Source organism: Poromitra crassiceps (assembly GCF_964638095.1).
Source record: "Poromitra crassiceps genome assembly, chromosome: 19".
Classification (NCBI taxonomy): Eukaryota; Metazoa; Chordata; class Actinopteri; order Beryciformes; family Melamphaidae; genus Poromitra; species Poromitra crassiceps.
The window spans coordinates 15,552,667-15,571,956 of NC_139646.1; the positions used below are offsets into that span (position 1 = coordinate 15,552,667).

General features: G+C 42.5%; 1 protein-coding gene across 1 annotated transcript; it reads right to left on the reverse strand.

The window, feature by feature from the left end:
- Nucleotides 1–120: 120 nt before the first annotated feature.
- On the reverse strand, nt 121–17,683 carry LOC310793912 (SWI/SNF-related matrix-associated actin-dependent regulator of chromatin subfamily E member 1-like; the record flags this gene model as incomplete). The annotated part of the gene is made up of 10 exons (XM_083655800.1): nt 121–3,522; nt 4,657–4,918; nt 5,555–5,656; nt 5,777–5,949; nt 7,952–8,123; nt 8,360–8,491; nt 8,819–8,899; nt 12,444–12,551; nt 12,842–12,885; nt 17,674–17,683. 10 exons carry the CDS (start codon nt 17,681–17,683, stop codon nt 3,314–3,316), a joined length of 1,293 nt encoding a protein of 430 aa, XP_083511926.1. The 3' UTR covers nt 121–3,313.
- Between the last annotated feature and the right edge of the window lie 1,607 nt (nt 17,684–19,290).

Here is a 19,290-nt window from a genome sequence, read left to right on the forward strand (position 1 = left end):
TACTTACTTATACATTTTAGATTATGTATACTTGTTCTATAAATATACATTTACATCATTGTGACATTGCATTAAAAAAAACATTTTGGAAGACAAAGTGATCACTCGTTCAGGGTAGAAAAGTTTATTGGTATAAATATCTCAAAGGAAATTCATTTTAAGACTGCATGTTTTTGACTGTTCTTCAAGCTGCTTTACGACAAGATGAAAATTCATGTTTAAGCAAACCTTGTAACACTGTGTACACAATTACATTTAAAAGTTGTCTGCTGAAAATTGCAATATTGATAATTACATAACACTGAGAGATGTTCTAAGCGTACTGCTTTTGATTTGATTGACAGCTAGCAAACTTGAGAACACTGGTAGTTGAGCATTGTACAGCATTGATGACCTTGTGACATACTTAAGGGTGGACTGGGCCCCAGGACAACCAATACACAAGTATAATCAAATACTGATCATAAATAACAAAAAACTACTACTAGTGACTACAAACTCCTGAGACAATACTGTCACTTTAATACTGATACAGAGAGGAAACTGCAGTTCTCCTGCATAAGAGACGCTCACCCCACTCCACCCTTCACAAGTAAGCAAACTTATTACAAAATAAAAGAAATAGCAACATGCAAAAGTAACAATGAAAGCAACAATGGCAGTACAATACAAAGGACAAAGTTAAATATAACACTGACATTTTTTGTTGTCTTAATTCGCAATGATCTGGAATCTGCCAGACTTAGTGCTAGAGAATAAGACAGGAGATATGTATTCATATGTGCTGAGGAGGGGTTGTATGGTTTCTTTCATCTGGCACTGAGGCCTGTAGGGGAAATGTAGTGCTTTCACATAGGCTTTAGTGGCGCACTTAGCAGCCATTGATTTTAGACAGGACCATTGCATTGTAGGGTTTTCAGTGGTTCCCAACCTTAGGGTCGCGACCCTAAGTGGGGTCGCCTGGAATTCAAATAGGGTTGCCTGATTTTTATTAAATTTTTATTTTTTACACCAGACACAATTTAATACTACCGAAGATGATTAGGGTCACTTGCGATTTTATTTATTTATTATATATATTTTTTTATTTCTGAGTTTAAAGCATAAAGTGATAATCTCTAAGATTTCAGCTTTGTTCTCTTGGGTGACACCTACGGTGATTGCAGGTGACATCCAAACAGTGTTGCATTATGTGACATTACTAATGTCACATAATGTCACTATATACTGCAAAGGCTTCCATCATAATGGTAAATGGCCTGCATTTATATAGCGCTTTTATCGAAAGCGCTTTAGTACATTCACCCATTCATACACCGATGGCGGCAGGCTACCACGCAGGGTGCTGGCACACCATCAGGAGCAATTTGGGGTTCAGTATCTTGCCCAAGGACACTTCAACATGCAGAGTGGAGGAGGCGGGAATTGAACCACCAACCTCTTTTATCCAAAGCAATTAGTGGACAACCCGCTCTACCTGGGTGGGTTTGTCTGGCACGGTCTTAGACTGGCTTAAGTCCTACCTGCAAGACAGGGACTACTTTGTTTCCATAGGCAACTTTGCATCTGAGCATTTTAAGATGTCTTGTGGTGTGCCTCAAGGCTCAATCCTAGGTCCCCTTTTTTTCAATCTTTACATGCTTCCTCTAGGCCTAATTATGCAAGAGAACAAAGTTGCATATCATAACTATGCTGACGACACACAACTGTACATCGCCCTTTCATCAGACAACTATAGTGTTGTGTCAGTGCATTGATCAATTAAATGTCTGGATGTGTCAAAACTTCCTCCAGCTAAACCGAGAAAAAACTGAAATCATTGTTTTTGGTCCAAAGAAAGACAGGCAAAAAATTGCTTTGAACCTAAAATCCCTCTCTCTTGAACCAAAAATTCAGATCAAAAACCTCTGGGTTATCATTGACTCAGATCTGAATTTTAGTGCCCACATAAAATCTATAACCAAATCAGCCTACTATCATCTGAAAAACATAGCAAGAATAAGAGGATTCATGTCCAAACATGATCTTGAAAAACTAATTCACGCCTTTATCTCCAGCAGGTTAGACTACTGCAATAGTCTTTTCTCAGGCATTTCCAAAAAGGCTCTCAGACAGCTGCAGCTCATTCAAAATGCTGCTGCCAGAGTGCTGACAAAAACAAAGAAAGCTGAACATATCACCCTAGTTCTTAGGTCGCTTCACTGGCTGCCCGTGTCCCAAAGGATCGACTTCAAAATATTGCTACTCGTCTATAAGTCACTTAACGGTCTGGGACCTAAATATATCACCGATCTGCTTCCCCCCCTCGTACACTCCAGACCACTCAGGTCATCAGGGGCTGGCCTACTAATTGTCCCCGCGCTAAAAACAAAACATGGTGAAGCTGCTTTCAGGTACTACGCCACTCGTGGCTGGAATAGCTTCCGCAGGATATTAGATCCGCCCAAACTGTGGCCACATTTAAAAATAGATTGAAGACTTTCATGTTTACTTCAGCCTTTAACTGAATTTTTTATGAACTAACTTTTAAACAAACTGATTTTCCCAATGCTATTTTGTAATAGCTTTTATTTCTTTCACTTTTTTGTATTTATTATGTGATGTAAAGCACTTTGAATTGCATCCATGTATGAATTGTGCTATACAAATAAATGTGCCTTTCCTTGCCTTGCCTACCTCCTGAGCTACAGCCGCCCCATCAATGGACCATAGCCTCAAGCCACATTGTGAGTGACTCTTAATTTTATTTTTTTTACTTAGATGAAAATCTTTGAGATCATAACTTTAAATCAGGATTCTGAGAATAAAGTCAAAATTCTGAGATTAAAGTCAGAATTCCGAGTTACTGTCAGAATTTTGAGAAAAAAGTTCGAGTTTTGAGATTAAAGTCAGAATTCTCAGATTAAAAAGTCAGAATTCCGCGGGGAAAAAGAAGCATACTATGTGACATCACTGACGATTATCGATACGATATTATCGTACCGGAACCTAGATTTTTGCGACGTCAAAGTAGGGCCACGAGCCAAAAAAGGTTGGGAACCCCTGGTTTAAGTGCTTTACATTTTTCATCTATTTGTAATCAGTACACATTTAGAAGCCTAGCATTTTTTTCAGACTAACTAAAAACATATTTGCCTCAGACTTGTTTTATAAAATTGAGCTCAGTTGAACACTTCTCATATGCTTTGACAAAATGATAGAGATGATAGTCATGAGATGATAGTGATACTGTGCAATATGTTATCAGAGGATGATATCGGAGGCCAATGGACATTATGATGGCCTTACAGTTCAAAGATAGTCAGGCTCTGACTCAGTGGGCTGCTCGTGCTCTGCTGGGCCCCTCTGAAGATGGCTCGCTAGGCGGGGCGTCTTCTGTCTGAGCGGAGGTGGTCTCCGAGCCTGTGTTACTGTCACTGGTGCCCTCCTCCATAGCTCCCTCTGGAACACTCTCCTTGTCCTCCGAAGCCCCCTCCTCGCTGCCCGGGGGAGCCTCCAGCTCCTCGGAGGCCTTTGGCTTCGCTGGATCAATGAAACAAGGAGAACAGCATTAAACTTAGATTGAGGCTAAGCAAAACTTCAAGCAGTGAACAAAAAAGCATCAAAGCCACTGAGGTGTAATGGCCCAATTATGCTCCATTTTCATACGAAAATAAATGTGTCCATTTCAAATGGTGTAACCGTCACTGCCCACATACTTCCATGCGTCTTTCATGTTGGTATCATGTTAAGCAATACAGCCACTAGTGGGCAGTAGGGAGCACTGGCGTAGCCAGACTTGGCACAGTGGGAGTGCCACAGGGTGTGCGGCTGTCACCCCAAAAACATTTGGCCTTTTCAAACCAGATTTAGAGGAATATTAAGATAGGACCATATGACCATAACCATCAATGTTCGCTCCTTTTCGCACTCATTATTAGCAGATAGAAGCAGTCAATTAAATTGTATTTAGCTGAAAAACACCTACTTTTTCCAAAGAGTGTTCTAGTCGGGAAAGAACGCAAGTTTGGTTGGCATGCAGGTTCGTCTACTGCAGAGAGATCTGTAGCGTATTAGTGTCCTCTGGCTCTTCATCATCGTCTGTCTCTCCACTGTCCACCACCAATACAGGTGCGGGAACGGGTGCACTACAAGCCCTACGAGGGGAAGTGCGACGAGTCATCTTCTTCCTCGTCAATGCGACGTTTCTTGCCTTTGTCGAAAAAGCTTAAAAGCGAGCTCTGTTTCATGTCTTCTTGATTTGGCGCTGCATTTGTTTACTTTACTAGACAGCTTAGCTAGTTTCCCATGATGCTCTGGGGCACAGAGTCATAGGTCAGCGGACAGTCGGACACTTACGCAGGCTGTGCATGACACCTGATCTGCAGACAAACAAACAAAAAACTTTATTTTCACCCCTTTTTGGGGGGTGTGCCAGCTGCATGTGTGGGTGGCACTGGCACACCCAGGCACACCTGTAGCTACGCCGTTGGTAGGGAGTCAAATGTGTGAGTGGTGTGTGTGGTACTGCTCCGTTTAATCCGTATTCGTAAGCTTTCAGAAAATCTGCAGAATTACGTACGAAATGAACGCAGAGTACGGACAGAAAGCTCTGTCCGTATGCGTATCGGTATTTAACGTTGAGCATAATTGGGCCCTAAGGCTACTGCGGCTCACTTGTGCCGTCCGTCGGGTTGGCTTCTGTGTCCTCGCCTTCCTTGTTGCTGCTTTCACTGAGTGAACTCTGCAGGGATTTGCTGCCGTGCGTCGCACACACATGTTTTTCTTCCTCTGCTAAGACACAGGTGGGAGCTTCTCGAGCACTTGGGTCTCCTGTTTCCTTCTCACGCTCAGCCATCCGCTTGCGGGATGCCTCCTCTGCTGCAGTAATCTCTGCAGAAATCTTCTCCATGTCCACCTCCACTTTCATACAGCACAGCTGGGTGGAGGGAGATATAGGAATGTGGGTTTCAACTTATTGGCCAGGTCAGCAGGTAAAAACAATAGTTCTTGAAAAGTTATGCTAATGAAAATTATACTTTATGAGGTTTAGTTTCGGCATTATGTCTAGGTTGCTGCTAGATAAAGGTTAGGTTTATAATCATCTTTTAGCTGAAAATTAGGGTGTGCTCCAGATTTGCAGTTTGGCCAGAAAGTAACAACTTATTTTGTGCGACTGATTAACTTTAATGGAGCACCGAGTTCTGTTTCATATACAAGTGCACCACAATAGAAATTAAATGCATGCTCAGACTTGAAAATGCTCCTTCTCCATCAGTGACCTTTTGTAAAGGACAAATAGCGCCACCTGTTGTATACAGTGGACAATGCGTTCAAGAACACAGTGCTGCATCTCATTTCAGAACAACTGTATTATTGGGGCTACAAATTGTAAACGATGACAGCTACAGTATTTGTATGCCAGAGCATGTGGATGGAGTTAGCAGCAGATGGTGGCTGTAAGGCAGACCTAGCCTGCCGCACCACCAGAACTGAACTCTGTACAGTAAGCCATGCAAAATGAAGCTTGCGTGCGAGGCAGTGATGACCAAACTCAATGTAAAAGATGCCATACCCTTTTGAGCTCGTTTGTGAAAGACTCTGTGGCTTCAATGAATTTCCTTTTCTTGTCCTGGTGGCGGTCTTCAATCTGAAGCAACTCTGCCTCCAGCTTTCTCTGCAACCCAAGACACAGGCACCAGTGTTATTAGTTTCATCATTCAATACAAAACCAAGGTGTCATCATATTCCATATGCTGTGATTATGGAAGACCAAGAGACCAGAATTTTGTCATACCTGGTGCACCATCAGAGACTGGACCTGGCGCTTGAGGACCTGCATGCGAGCAGTGGTTACGACTGTACGCACATCTGGGACTACGCTCTCACTGAGGATCTCACTGATCAAACGGTGGTTGCGCTGGAAACGAGCCGCAGCCGAGTGCTTTATGGAGAATCCATCATCGTAATCTGAAGACATGGAAAAAAAAACATTTGGCTTTTTGTGGCCGTTTAGACGATATATTTTCATACACCTGTCAAAAGACAAACTGTGAATGGATATGTGTTGCACAGTTTCCAATTAACAAGATCGTGGGAGGTTTCAGGACACAAAGTGAACAAAATGATGCAAATATTGTGGTATTGAGACACTAAAAACATCAGGAAGCTATTGTTCAGTATTTATACAGAGTAAAGTATAGGCCATGATGTAAAAAAAAACAACCTTAAGGAAAGCAGAGCCCTCATTGTTGTGATGAATCAAGCCGTAAATTATAACCCACTGTATGTGGGCAGAAGGTTCAAGATGTAGGCTACAATTTTCATTCGCCAACAAATGTTAAGTTTTGTTGTAAACGTGTACTCTTTTGCTTTATAAATACAGGATGATGGTAAAGTAAGTGAACATCCAAATACAGCTCAATCTACACAGCCCATATTCAACCCCCTTGACTTTTTCCATTTTGTGGTGCTGCTTTCCTTCTTCTTCTTTTTTTTGGGGGGGAGGGGGGGGGGTCACAAATATAATTAAGATGAAATACAGAAATATCTCATTTAAATATGTATTCAAACCTCTGAGTCAGTACTTCTTTAGAAGCACCTTTGGCAGTAATTACAGCTTTGCGTCCTTCCTGGGATTTGCGTGTATCCGTTTTCTTTTTTTCTCATTCTTCTCTGGAGATCAACTCAAGCTCAGTCATGTTAGATGGGAAGATGGGATTTGTGTCTTAGCTTTGGCTGGGCTACTTTCACATTCTTTTCCTGTTGCCATTTGGCTGTACTCCTAAAAGCAATGTGTCGTTTTGAACGTGTGTGTCTTCTTCGGGACAACACACATTTGTGTTACTTTATGTAACAGCATGTTGTCTTCAAATGGATTGTCATCATTAGCATAATGTTGTGTTGAAAACTGTGCTACCCCAAAGACACATGTTAAAAATTACATTATTTTTTTAGAGTGTGTACGCTTAGTGTCAATGCCCTCTTAGAACATAATATCATTGCGCCAATTGAAGGTCTTTGGCACTCTGAAGCAATATGAATGGTGATGAGTTTCCACCAAACACAGCATTTCACAGCTGAAGAGTTCAATTCATTTATTTATTTTTCCAGATTTGCCCCCCATTTTCACCCCAATCGTACTTCGCCAATTTCCCCTGCTGTCACGGTCGTTGCTGCACCCCCTCATTCATGTATTCTCATCCACCAGAAAGAAGGGGGGGAAGCAGTGTAGCTCTTGAAGTTGTTTTTGTTACTATTAAGAATAGAATAGGAATATAAATGTTGTAGCTAACAAGTCATATTGACTGTTACTGTTTTTAAGGCTGTCTTTGTTAAAGGTGCTCAGAGCAGTTCAAAGTTCTGGTGTGAACTGATGCTGTTGATCTTTGAATGTGTAACCACCTGGAGGGCTACATCTTGTTTAATAGTGAACGTACGTGCAGTTTGTTGAGAGCATAACCCATCAGGTTACTGGCTCTTTGGCTTTTTGTGGTCTAGTTGGGGTGTTTCTAAATAAGAATGGGTTTTATCTGCAGTTTTCCTGTACATCATCTTCTACTGAAACACAGCCAGACAGACCCCAGACAAGGATCATTTCGTTGAAGTGGGTGTAACTTATATATGTCTACTTCTGACTTGTGTGACAGTCTGTCAGTGAACGTGTGTCAGTCTGTCAGATTGTGCGTTACACAATTATGCCTAAAACCAATGTTAAGAATACTTCAAGAATGCAATTTAAGCAGTTGTATTTTCTGATGTATTTGATGACGCCTTTTGCAGCTTGAAAGCAAAAATGGCTTTTCAAAGGTGGCATTACCACAAATGTGGACGGTTCCAGCAGTGAAGGAGGAGGGAGTAAGATAATACAGTCTCTGGGTGTGCGGACAGTGGCAACTCTGTGTGGTCGTGCTACTGTAATTACAGCTGTGTGACAGTGCTCTAAACCTGTGCAGGCTAAGAGAGGCCTTACCATCTGGATCGTCAGCTGGCTGGATGCTCATATAAGGCTCGCCCTTGTCCAGTCTGGACTGCCTCTGTCGGCTCTCCTCCTCTAGAGCCACCTCAGCACGGCTCTTTGCATTGACGTAGGCCAGGTAGGCCGGGGAGTTGTGATAAGCCTTCATGCTCTCATTATACTCAATCTACGTGGGGGAGAGATGATCAGATAGGAATGACGAGGAAACGGAGAAGGCAAGCAGGCGTAACGTGCGGGCGCTCAATTCTGTTCAACTACGACAAGATAAGGAAAGAGGTTTACTCAGGAGTGTTAGAGAGGAAGGAAGGATGACTGGAGGGACCGGCGACGTGTTGGAGGCACATCTATTGGTCACCCATCAGAAAACACCACAAACAAACACCCCTGTGTAAAATAACCAACCTTCTCTGCTTCGTAGTCATTCAAATAATCCTGTTTCTCCTCATCAGTGAGGTCCCTCCACATGCCTCCGATTATCTTCCCAATTTCCCATAGCTTCAGCTCAGGATTGGAGGCTTTGACTTGATCCCAAACCTGGTGATGAGAAGCAGACATGGGTTGTGGGGTTGGGTTGGTTTGGAGGGGCTCTATGAATGCTTATCTGTTTGCAGAGAGGTCACAAACCAGAGGAGGCCGTGTGGTTGAAGCTCCATCGCCCACTATACTGTATCATGTGTCCTAGCTATATATCATTTTCTGGCCTGGCTTCATTATCTAGTTTCACACCTACCTCCATCAACTACTACTACTAGTCTGAAACATCACATATGGCTTACTTACTCTGAGCTGAGTGAATGTCTTCAAAGTCTTGTAATAAAATAACACGATGGTGCAAAAGAAAGCAATGACATATTCGCTTACCTTTCGACTATATCTCATATATGGCATCAACGGCTTATCAGGTGGCTTGGGTGGCTTTGGAATATTTATTCCAGAGGAATTCTGAGAGGGAAAAGAAAAGGAGTGATTAGGCAACCATTTAAACACACTCCCACTCACTGCCCTGCAGCCATCGGGGCGTCAGGCATTGCGATCGGCCATCGAAGGAATGATTCCTTTGCCAGCACGGTAAGGTTCAATTCTCGATGGCTGACGCAGCGTTCTCCCTCATTGTTTTCTGGTGAATCCGTTCAAACGTTAACACACTCTGTGGAGCAACGCTGATGGCAACGCAACGCTGGTAGTGGAGCTCATAGAACAACATGCAAGCACACACGGTTGAATAATCTGACATAAAATTAGCCAAAATGATGCATCAGAGTCATTTCTTAATCAGTTCAATAAACTTCACTTAATTCATGGCAGTTTGAGGCCATGTCAGGAACCCCATAGAGTACAATGGAACAGCACTGACTGGGGGGGGGGATCTCACTTAAACTGAGATTTGCCCACTGCGAGACATAACGCCATTATCAGAGTCAGCCAACCACAGCTTGCATGCAGCGACTGAATGACTGCTCAGCAGCCAGAGCCATGCCGAGCGGCGAGTCTGTAAAGCCATGGCAACACTGGTGGCATGGGTTACTTAGCGTGGTCGTCAGAAATGCAGACTTTGAAAGGCAGGTGGTATTTGAACACACACAGATGGACTCTTAGCCAGTCTGCACTGTGATGGAGGCAGCAGAGGGAGCTTGAAATGACAGACATCTTCAGGAAGTCTCTGTAATGGAATGAGCACAGCTAACCATCCAACCGTCCATTCTGCGGCAGCTGCTCTCTTTGGAGAGTGGGAAATGCAAAAAATACATCTAATCTCGTTCTTTCTGAACAAAGCAAGGGTCAATCTTGTGAAAAGCTGCAGTGCTATTGATGCTCGCAGAGGCTACTGCAAAGTCTTGTGTTGACTGAGCAAGTTTGATTATTCTTCAGTGTACAAGGAGTCTCTTGCCCTTCAGCCCCTCCACAGAGGGAGGTTGGTGCTCTTAGTTAGAACAGGACAGTATACTGTAAAAAGAACAGTTCAATGGGCCACTTCTCAGCGACTGAACCCAAAGAAGATACTGGAGCACATGATTGACTGGAGAAGGTTTAATGAGGAAGGGAACTGGTGGGAATAGCGTGATCCTCCCATGTGCTACGCCCTACCGGAGAAGCTCCCCGCTGTCATGTGGAAAAAAAGCGGCTGGCAACTGCACATGCGTTGGAGGAAGCATGGTGCTAGTCAACGGCTCTCCCAAGATCGGCAGAGGGGGTGGAGCAGCGACCGGGGCGGCAGGGGGAAATTGGCAAAAGTACAATTGGGGAGAAAATGTTGGAAAATCTGTGAAAAAAGTTTAATAAGGTGCAACAACTAACGTTTCGACGCAAACAGCGTCTTCATCAGAGTCAAAAGTTTACTGTGATGAAAACGCTATTTGCGTCGAAATATTAGTCATTGCACCTTATTTAACAAATTTAACACGAGAGGGAGGGGGTTGTGGGCACATTTACCACTGGTACAGGGTTGTGGCACGAGGCGAAGCCGAGTGCTATAAACCCTGTACCAGTGGTAAATGTGCCCACAACCCCCGACCTCGAGTGTTAAATTTGTTTTCTACAACAGCTACCAAATAATATAAAAAATACACAATTGTAACATCCAATTCATTTATTTATAATCATTACTGGTTTCAGAATACATTTATCCTTCCGCCACAGAATATAGTTCCATACACAAGATCAATGATTGCACTAAACATTTAGTTGCCTTTGAGCCAAAAAACAACTAACCTATTCCTTAACGGGATTCACAGTTATTGATACATTGCCTGTAAAAGTACAGTTATTTAAACAGTTATCTAAAGCAGCCCGTTTTGGTGGTGGTGTGTTGATATCTGGTGACGGCAGAGGGCGTTTGTTTGTTTGACAGTCCCAGGTTCGGGGTCCGGGCGCTAGTCCGACCTCCCGCTAGTCCGACCTCCCGCTAGTCCGAACTCGTGACAACTCAAGCTCAGCCACTACGAAATCGGACATTTCCTTGTGTTAGAGATCGGCCATTTCCTTGTTGAAGATTTGCAGACTGACAGGCTAACAGTGGGCGGAGTCAGCACAGGGAACGGAGTCAGCATCAGGGAGCGGAGTGATACTGCGGTTGGAGCCGAACTGTAGATTGTTGGCGTATTTACCACTGTTGCTAGCCAATCAGAATCCAGTATTCACTCATGCCGTTGTAGAATAAACCTTTTCCAATGAATCATGTGCTCCAGTATCCTCTTTGGGTTCAGTCGCTGAGAAGTGGCCCATTGAACTGTTTTTTGATTATTCAGTGTGGTGTGAAACCGAAGTGGAAGTGAATTGCTAGAGATTGTGTTTTGTCCAGCTGTTTGTACCCATCATTTTCGGTCACCTTGTTTTCTCTTATGTTAACTCATTGAATGCCAATGACGACAGCTGTCGTCAATTCAAATACTGACGTAGAGTGCCAAAGACGACGATTGTCGTCAATTGCGTTTTTTGACGGTGGGACGTGGATCAATCCCTGATACATCTCTGGTACAACTATTGTAGCTATTGGAGGTCTATAACCTATTTTACAGAACCCTTAGGTGGCGACAGTGCTCTCCACATAACAGAAAGGCAAGGAAAAAACAAAGAAGAAGTCGTTATGGAAACGGAAATCGCATCGCATCCGTATGCATCGATATGCTGAAGCACGTTACTGCAGCTGTGCCTGCAGCAGCCAATCTGCTCCCACAATTGAGCCGCTCCGTGTCGGTTGCGACAGCACATCCGCACATCCACACCGTGGAGTTGTTATTATTCTCAACTGGAAGCAGAAGCATCGTTGCCGGTGACAAACACACGCGGAACGCTGTAAAAAAACTGGATGTTGCGCACCCTTCACTGTGCGCACAGCAAACTCAGCAGAGAGCCACCACAGACAGGAGGAGGAGTGTGCAGTGAGGCGAGGCGAGGCGAGGCTGGGGGGGGGGGCACGCAGAGCAGCACGCAACACCCAGACAGACCCAGGCAGCAGGACAGGATTGACAAACGCAAGCCAGAATATCCGATGCCCACCAGCAGCAAATCAAGACCAGCAAGAAGCTGCAACCAGCAGCGCACGCAGGGGCCAGCGCTGCTGGTTGTAGCTAAAAATATTATTCTGCCAAACAAAATTCCCTGGCCTAAACTGTTTTATTGAAGGAAATTATTTTTGAGGTGTGACTACATTAGAAAAGATTAGCTTCAGAGTCAGTGATGTGCTTGAAATGTTTAATTTCACAAAAGGCCAATTATCTCAGCTTCTAGAAAAAAATTGCTGTTTTTGGATGAATCAAGCTATCTTCTCCGGCTCATAACTAAAGAACGGAAAATGGGATCAATAAACTTTTTTTTGCAGATGATAGAATAGAGTCTCATCGTTCTTTGTGCGTGTTCAGTGTTTACATAGTAATATCACACAATATTCTGTGGGCCTCGAGAAATCACTGAAAACGCTCTGAAACTCTGGCACTGGGAGCGTCCGTTCTCCAAAAGTGGCTGGCACTCAATGAGTTAATATCCATACCGTTACCCGACTGTTGCTGCCTTGGCTCCCTCCCAGTCTGTAGTTGTTGTAGGCCAGATGGCTGTATGGGTTGTACCCCACAAACCCAGGAGTGTTGGGCAGTGTTTGCTGATGGAAACAAATGAGACAGAAACATGAATGAGAAATGGCATAAAAGAAGGGGGGGGGGGGGGGGGGGGGGTCAAGCCCAGGAAGAAAATTAAATAAATCCATGCAAAGAAGCTGGGAAAATGTAAAATAAACAATACACTTGCATTCATGCTGGGGTTATAAGGAAACAATAATTTCAGCAGCAGCATATTGTCATATCCTATTGTGTGAATAGCAGGGTATGGAGTCTCCAAATAGGCAACATCAATATTTTGGGATACCCAATTAATATTGGGTACACTACTTACTGTTGTAGGGGCTGGGGGAGGGGGAGGGGCATAGGATGGCCTCTCTGTTGTGAAAGAAAAGGTCCAAATGAAACATCAGCATCAGCCCAATGAAACTATAGGCTATTCACAATCCTTTGGGGGGTGAGATCAAACCTTCGCTCAATTCTACCCTTAACTATTTGCTAGTGAAGTATTGTAAATAAATGCGTTCTTTGTAGGCTTACTAGGCTATACATTAAAACAGACCTGGGGATTATGTGGCCCGGGGGCCAGAACTGGCCCTCATGATGGTTCTGCCTGGCTCGGTAACATTGCGTCACCAGGCTCGCATTATACATAACCAGGTCTTTCCCCCTAAGACCCGCCCCCGGTGCTTTGTCCCTCATAGAAAGATGGTTTTAGTGTTTATTGATGTTAGTTCATTTTATTTTTGTAGCTACATAGCTAGATAACGTGCATCACATTTATTTATGTTACTATGACGCCCTGTTTTCAGAGCAGAATTGTTTTTTGGAGCCGTTCCCGGTGTTTCCGCCGGAACACCGTGGTGTTTTCGCCAGAAGACTGTGGTGCTACGCTTTAGGCTTTAGGCTCGGGAGGTCTAAGACAAACCACACCATTTTATTTATGAAGCTAAAACATCAAATGAGATTATTACCTACATTGACGTTTGGAGTGATTTTCAATATAATAAATGCTGAAGAATAAGTGCACAAATATTTCTATACTTTAATCTGCGTTACAAATTAGAGGTTATGGCATGACAACAACACAAAATTGGGCTCCCTGCGTTTCTCATGTGACCCCCAGGAAAAATAATCTATTTTGCAAAAATAGACCTGTAAGGACGAATCAGCGTGACGTCCCTTGCCACCCAGAATGCAGAACCCTGCGGCAGTTAATAGTATGAGTTGTGCCAAACAAACGTTGATATCTCAAAAACTATACATCCCATCGCTTATATTTTGACATTCTGAGTGAGAGCAGAATTAGCTCAAGAGTTTGATGTATAATATATGCATGTCGTGTTAAAGTTGTGTGAACTGTCGCAGTTTTTAAAATGTAAACAGAGTTAGCCGGCTAGAGTCAGACACACAAGCCTCGCGCCTGGGCTCCATAGGGTTCCATTGCCGTTGCCACCCAGTGACGCGGTTTGTTTACCAAAATGATGCTCGGCTGATCCCTCGTATTAGGGGAAAGTCAGTATGTTAATGATTGCAATGCATATTTGATGTTACAGTGTGATATCAATTCACTTGGATTTATGGAAATGTATGGTATAACATCAGCTCAAATGAGTTTAACACAACAGTCCGACACTCAATTCCTTACTTGACATCTTGTAGTGAGGAGTGGATGTCAGTCTATTCCAGTCATTGGCTCTGTAAAAAAAAACACATTAATAGTGGGGAACAGCGTTGGTTAGATGAATGCGGCTGACAGGGTCGTTCAATCACAGGACAAAACAAAGAGATGCCGATGATGAGTGTCAGACTACGCAGCTAACGTAGCTAACGTTAGCTCTAGCGCTACTGTAACATTATGAGAGATACAGCGCTCCAGACAAGTCGGGGAAGGCTGCTGGATACAACTGGCAAGCCGTTCGGTGTCAGCGCAAGAAATTGGTTAATTATCGTGTTGTTGTTCGCGAACACACGAAGTGTGCTATAACAGTTTGAATGCGGTAATTAACGTTAGTAAAGTAACGTTATGTTGATGGTCAGCATTTAACTAGCGTTATGTCATGAGCTATGCGGTAACGTTATCCAACGAAGCTCTGCTACCTTGAAGATAGCGAGTACTAGCTGTATGCTAGCTGGTTTGTTTTTTCTGTTTGTCGAACCAGCTAGCAACAGACACAGTAGTAGGCATGTTTAAGCTATACCCAACTGCAATTGTAACGTTAGTGTTATGTCCATTTGCGAACCAAGTTGGCTAGCAAGCTGCGCCGCAATTGACGTTAGCTGGCATAGTAACGTTACCAGCAGGCTGACGTCTTGCTAGCTATAGCTACCTCAATGAAAAGAAAAATGGCATCCCTAAGAAATTATTAGCATGCAACGGTAGTCAAACCAACATAATCTATAAATATATTAAATTCCCATAGTCTTTTCTGTGGCTAGCAAGCATGTATTCTTAAGCGATGGCCAGCAAACTCACCCTAAAACCCTTTGTCCCCACCACAGTGAGTGTTGTGGCTACAGTATAACAGGGAAGCTAACACACCTAGAAACAGTCCCCACAATAAACCAATGAAATGGGGTCCACTCATAAGATTCCAATAGAATCTTCCAGAATTGCACCCCCACCCTCTCCTCATTACAGCTGCTCTGCCTCTCTGATGGTGTTTGCCCTGAACTGTCACTACTGCAGCCATCAGCTATTGCTGTAGCTAACATAAACATTCATTTTCAATTCATTCTGCTCAAGAATATATATATATATATATATATATATATATATATATATATATATATATATATATCTCCATGATGTAGTTAACAAGAGTACTATAATAGTGTAAAAAGTTCTGGTAGGAGAGGTAGTTATAGTAATTCAATGTAACAAGTAGTCCAGCTGCTGCTACTGTGAAGTGTGTATGATTGGGGGGGGCTCATGTCAGTAGGGGGGATTCGGCTGTGCTTGGGGGGGGGGTGGTAGAGTCCTTAGTAGAGGGGGCTTTCGGGCCTTGTTGATGAGGCTGATGGCAGTTGGGAAGAAGTTATTTTGGCGAGAGGTTTTGGTCTTGACAGACCTCAGTCTCTTGCCGAGAGGGAGCATTTCAAAGAGCTTGTGTCTGGGGTGGGAGGGGTCGTGTGCAGGTCCTGAAGGGATGGCAGGTTGCATGGAAGCAAACCGCTGACCTAATATTGCTCCCCTGAGTGACTTGCAGAATAGCATTCCAATAACACATCAGTCAATGTGAATAATGTGTTACAATAATATAAGTTTGTGTTGCGGCTCGACAGTGCACACCAATTCTTTTCTAGGTATTTTATCTCAAGTCTACAGTAGAAAGGTTGATACGATTCATTATGTCACCATCGCACAGAGTTGATAATGCTTCACAGGCTAGTAGGCTTTTGAGAAAATCAACGTTGATCTATTCACCGTTGCCTTGTTGTTAGAACTGAAATACTTTGCATTCTTGTTCACATTGTATGAGAACCGCACAGGTCACCTGTTGTAATGGTGTAATCCCTAATGATAACAATGCAAAGCCTCGAGGATTTAGCCTACATCTCTGCCCATTCAACTGGAGTAGTACCTCTTTTGGATTTGTTAATTGATTGTGTTCATTGTGGCCCCTTTTCTTTCTGTTTACATTGTACACTTGATAGATTATTCCATTTCTGCTTGACCTGTGTCCTATATAATATGCATTTAGACACAGTTTGGATCTTGTGTTCAGGTGTGGTGGTTCATTTTCTCTGTCAACCATATATCCATCAGTCAGAGGTAACAGAATGTATTAATTGGACAGAGAGTGGATTCCAGACAAGAAAAGGACCTCATTTGATGTTGTAGGATACCTGTAATGGTGTACATTTTGGAGGTGAGGTGGAGGTCACATGCCTCCTGTAAGCTACAGTGCAGGCTTTACACACACAGGGCCTCCCAGGCACAGCTGTGGGATTGTGGATGCCCAGAGGCAGAACAGGGCCATGTGACATTGTGAATCGAGCAGAGGAGTACCCGTAAAGCTGTCCTTCCCATGCAGATTCAGACCCAGTTCTTCTTAAGCCTATAGAGCTCTCCAAAATAGACTCAGGCAGTGGAACTAAGCAGACTTGAAAGTTTACTCTGGTGGTGGACGCTGGAGGTATTTATAGAAGCCGCTGCAGTCAGATTATTATGATGTATCATTCCAGAGGTATTCCTTGGACAAATGCCTTGAGTATTATCATTAACTTGTGTGTCTAACCAGTGTTTTTGTTATAGGCCCAGCAAAAGGCACGCTAAAGAGTTTTAGATTCAACCTTAAAAAGAGCGAGAAACGGCAACGTTTTTACAAAACTGTGACATAGCATGTTTATTGTGAAGATCGATGCATATTGGCAACAAGGGCAAAGTTTACTAACATAAACTTTGACATCAGCCTCCTTCATCTGTCATGCATGCTGACTTTGCTGGTTTCATGAATGCATAATGTGTTATTTTATGCCAGGCCTAGAGACAGCAGTTGGACTGTTTTACCATTTGATAGAAGCAACAGGGAGATTGAAAAGCTCTGAAGTAGATCCTAGTGCAGTGGTGGGTCTGGGGACCCCCAGGCGTCCTTGAGGGGGTTCCAGGGGGTCCCCAGCAAAAAGGGAAATGATTTATTTTCAATATAATTCCATCCATAAGTAACACAATGACAGAATGTATGGTTATTTTGGTACTGGGTTTCAAAAACTTTCTGCAATAAAACATCTAAAAGCAAAGATGGGGGACCCTGCGACAAAATTGTATCAAATGGGGGTCCATGGTCTAAGTTCTGTCAGTTTAGGGGTCCTTGACGTGAGCAAGTTTGAGAACCACTGTCCTAGTGTGCATACTTATACAGCACATTACATGTATGTACACTTGCAACTGCAACCTTGTGTTTATCTCATTTTTGATTGACACAATATCTATAGATTTGGAAAAGTGCTATATAAATAAAGTTATTATTTTTTATTTTTACAGAATAAACTGTGCATTGTGAAAAAGCTGCGACCAGCACAGTAAATAATATAAGGTACTACTATAAGGTCAGTCCCAAAAACAAACAAATCATCACTACATGTAAGTTTAATTTGGTTGGTAAACATATTGTAGGTTTGCCATACCAGAGATGGTGGATTCTGTGCATCCTGCTAGCTCACCTGGTAGCATTCGCGTGGCCGAACCGGGTTCAAATCCGACCTGTGGTCCTTTGCCGCATGTCATCCCCTCTCTCTCCCCACCTTTCCTGTCTGCCTACTGTCCTATATAAAAATAAATAAATGTGAAATGCCCAAAAAATAATCTAAAAAAAAAGAGATGGTGGATTCTAATCCCAAGTGAGGCAGTTTGGCACTAAACTGGTTGAAGCATGCAGCATGTGATTTGTGATAAAAGCTGCAGAATTTTTAATACAGTGCCACCGCATTTTACTCATGACTGGTTGATTTGGAAATCACAGGTTTGGACAGTGTTCTACTCTACTGAGATAACTATGATAAGTAAGTACAGCAGTGAAAACAATCACATACTACTACTACTACTACTACCACTACTATTACTACTACTACTACTAATAACAACAACAACAACAATAATAATAACAACAACAAACGATAACATTGTGATTTCTAATGTGTTTTAATTGAATGTATTACAATGTGTACATTTTCATCAGGTAAACATTTACAATGTAACTAATCATTCCATTAGTTGAAACTCCATTTGAGTTCTTTGATCGATCACTTCAGTGTTTGAATATCACGGCCCTGTTCTGGACAAGATGCACAAGACCTTAACAGTTTCAAACCCCCAGTCCATTGTTATGCATGCACGAGTTACTTCATATCTTCTAACATTAAAATCAACAGATAATGTCAAAGGCAAACAGGAACAGTCTATCTCTCAGAAATGCAATTACAGTACAGTACAGCAAAGTTAGAGATCAAGTAACGTACGGTACTAGTCGCACAAATATACAGTTTATGTAGTTGGAAGGCCTTTCCAGAATCAAAGCCAAAACCATTTGCCATCTCCATTTAAGATTAGAACTATTCAACCAAGAAATGTGTTTTGCAACATTGGTTGATGGATGATAAACTAGCATACGGTTCACTGAATGAGAAACAATGCCTCCAAATCCTTTATCTAATGGTTGTTGTGGTCTTTGAAAAGATTTTTAGAATATTTGGTTCTTGATATTTTTAAGCTGTAACAACAATTCTCTCTTTTTGTATTTTGGTGAATAACCTTTGGATAAAACTCTTTTATTAGTATTAATTTGCCTAATGAAACTGTACATCTGATGACAATACATCATCTCCAGCATTGGTGAGGTTGATCCTTGACTTAAATGCTTATATTGAATGCCTCTAGGTACTGTAGGTACAATTGGTAACTGATGAACCATAACATGGAATTATAGCTGAGAGCAAAGTGACTAATATTAAGGACGACAGAATAACAATACAGAGACACATTTTATGAATGTATATAAAACAAATCAAATCCTTAAGCTTATGATTAAACATTATTCTTGCAACATTGACATATCCATCTCTTTGCTAGGAAGAGATTGCACTTTACAGTTTTTTTCCCTTCCAATTTTTTCATTCAGTTCCATAGCAAAACTAGAAGTGCATTGGAATACACCCTCTATGTTTTCGCATGTAGTGATTTTTTTTTTTTTATCCCAGGCACTGGAATAAAATACCGTAAATTCCGGACTATAAGCCGCACCTTTTTTCCCGTTTTTTGGGCTTTTTTGGCCCCTGCGGCTT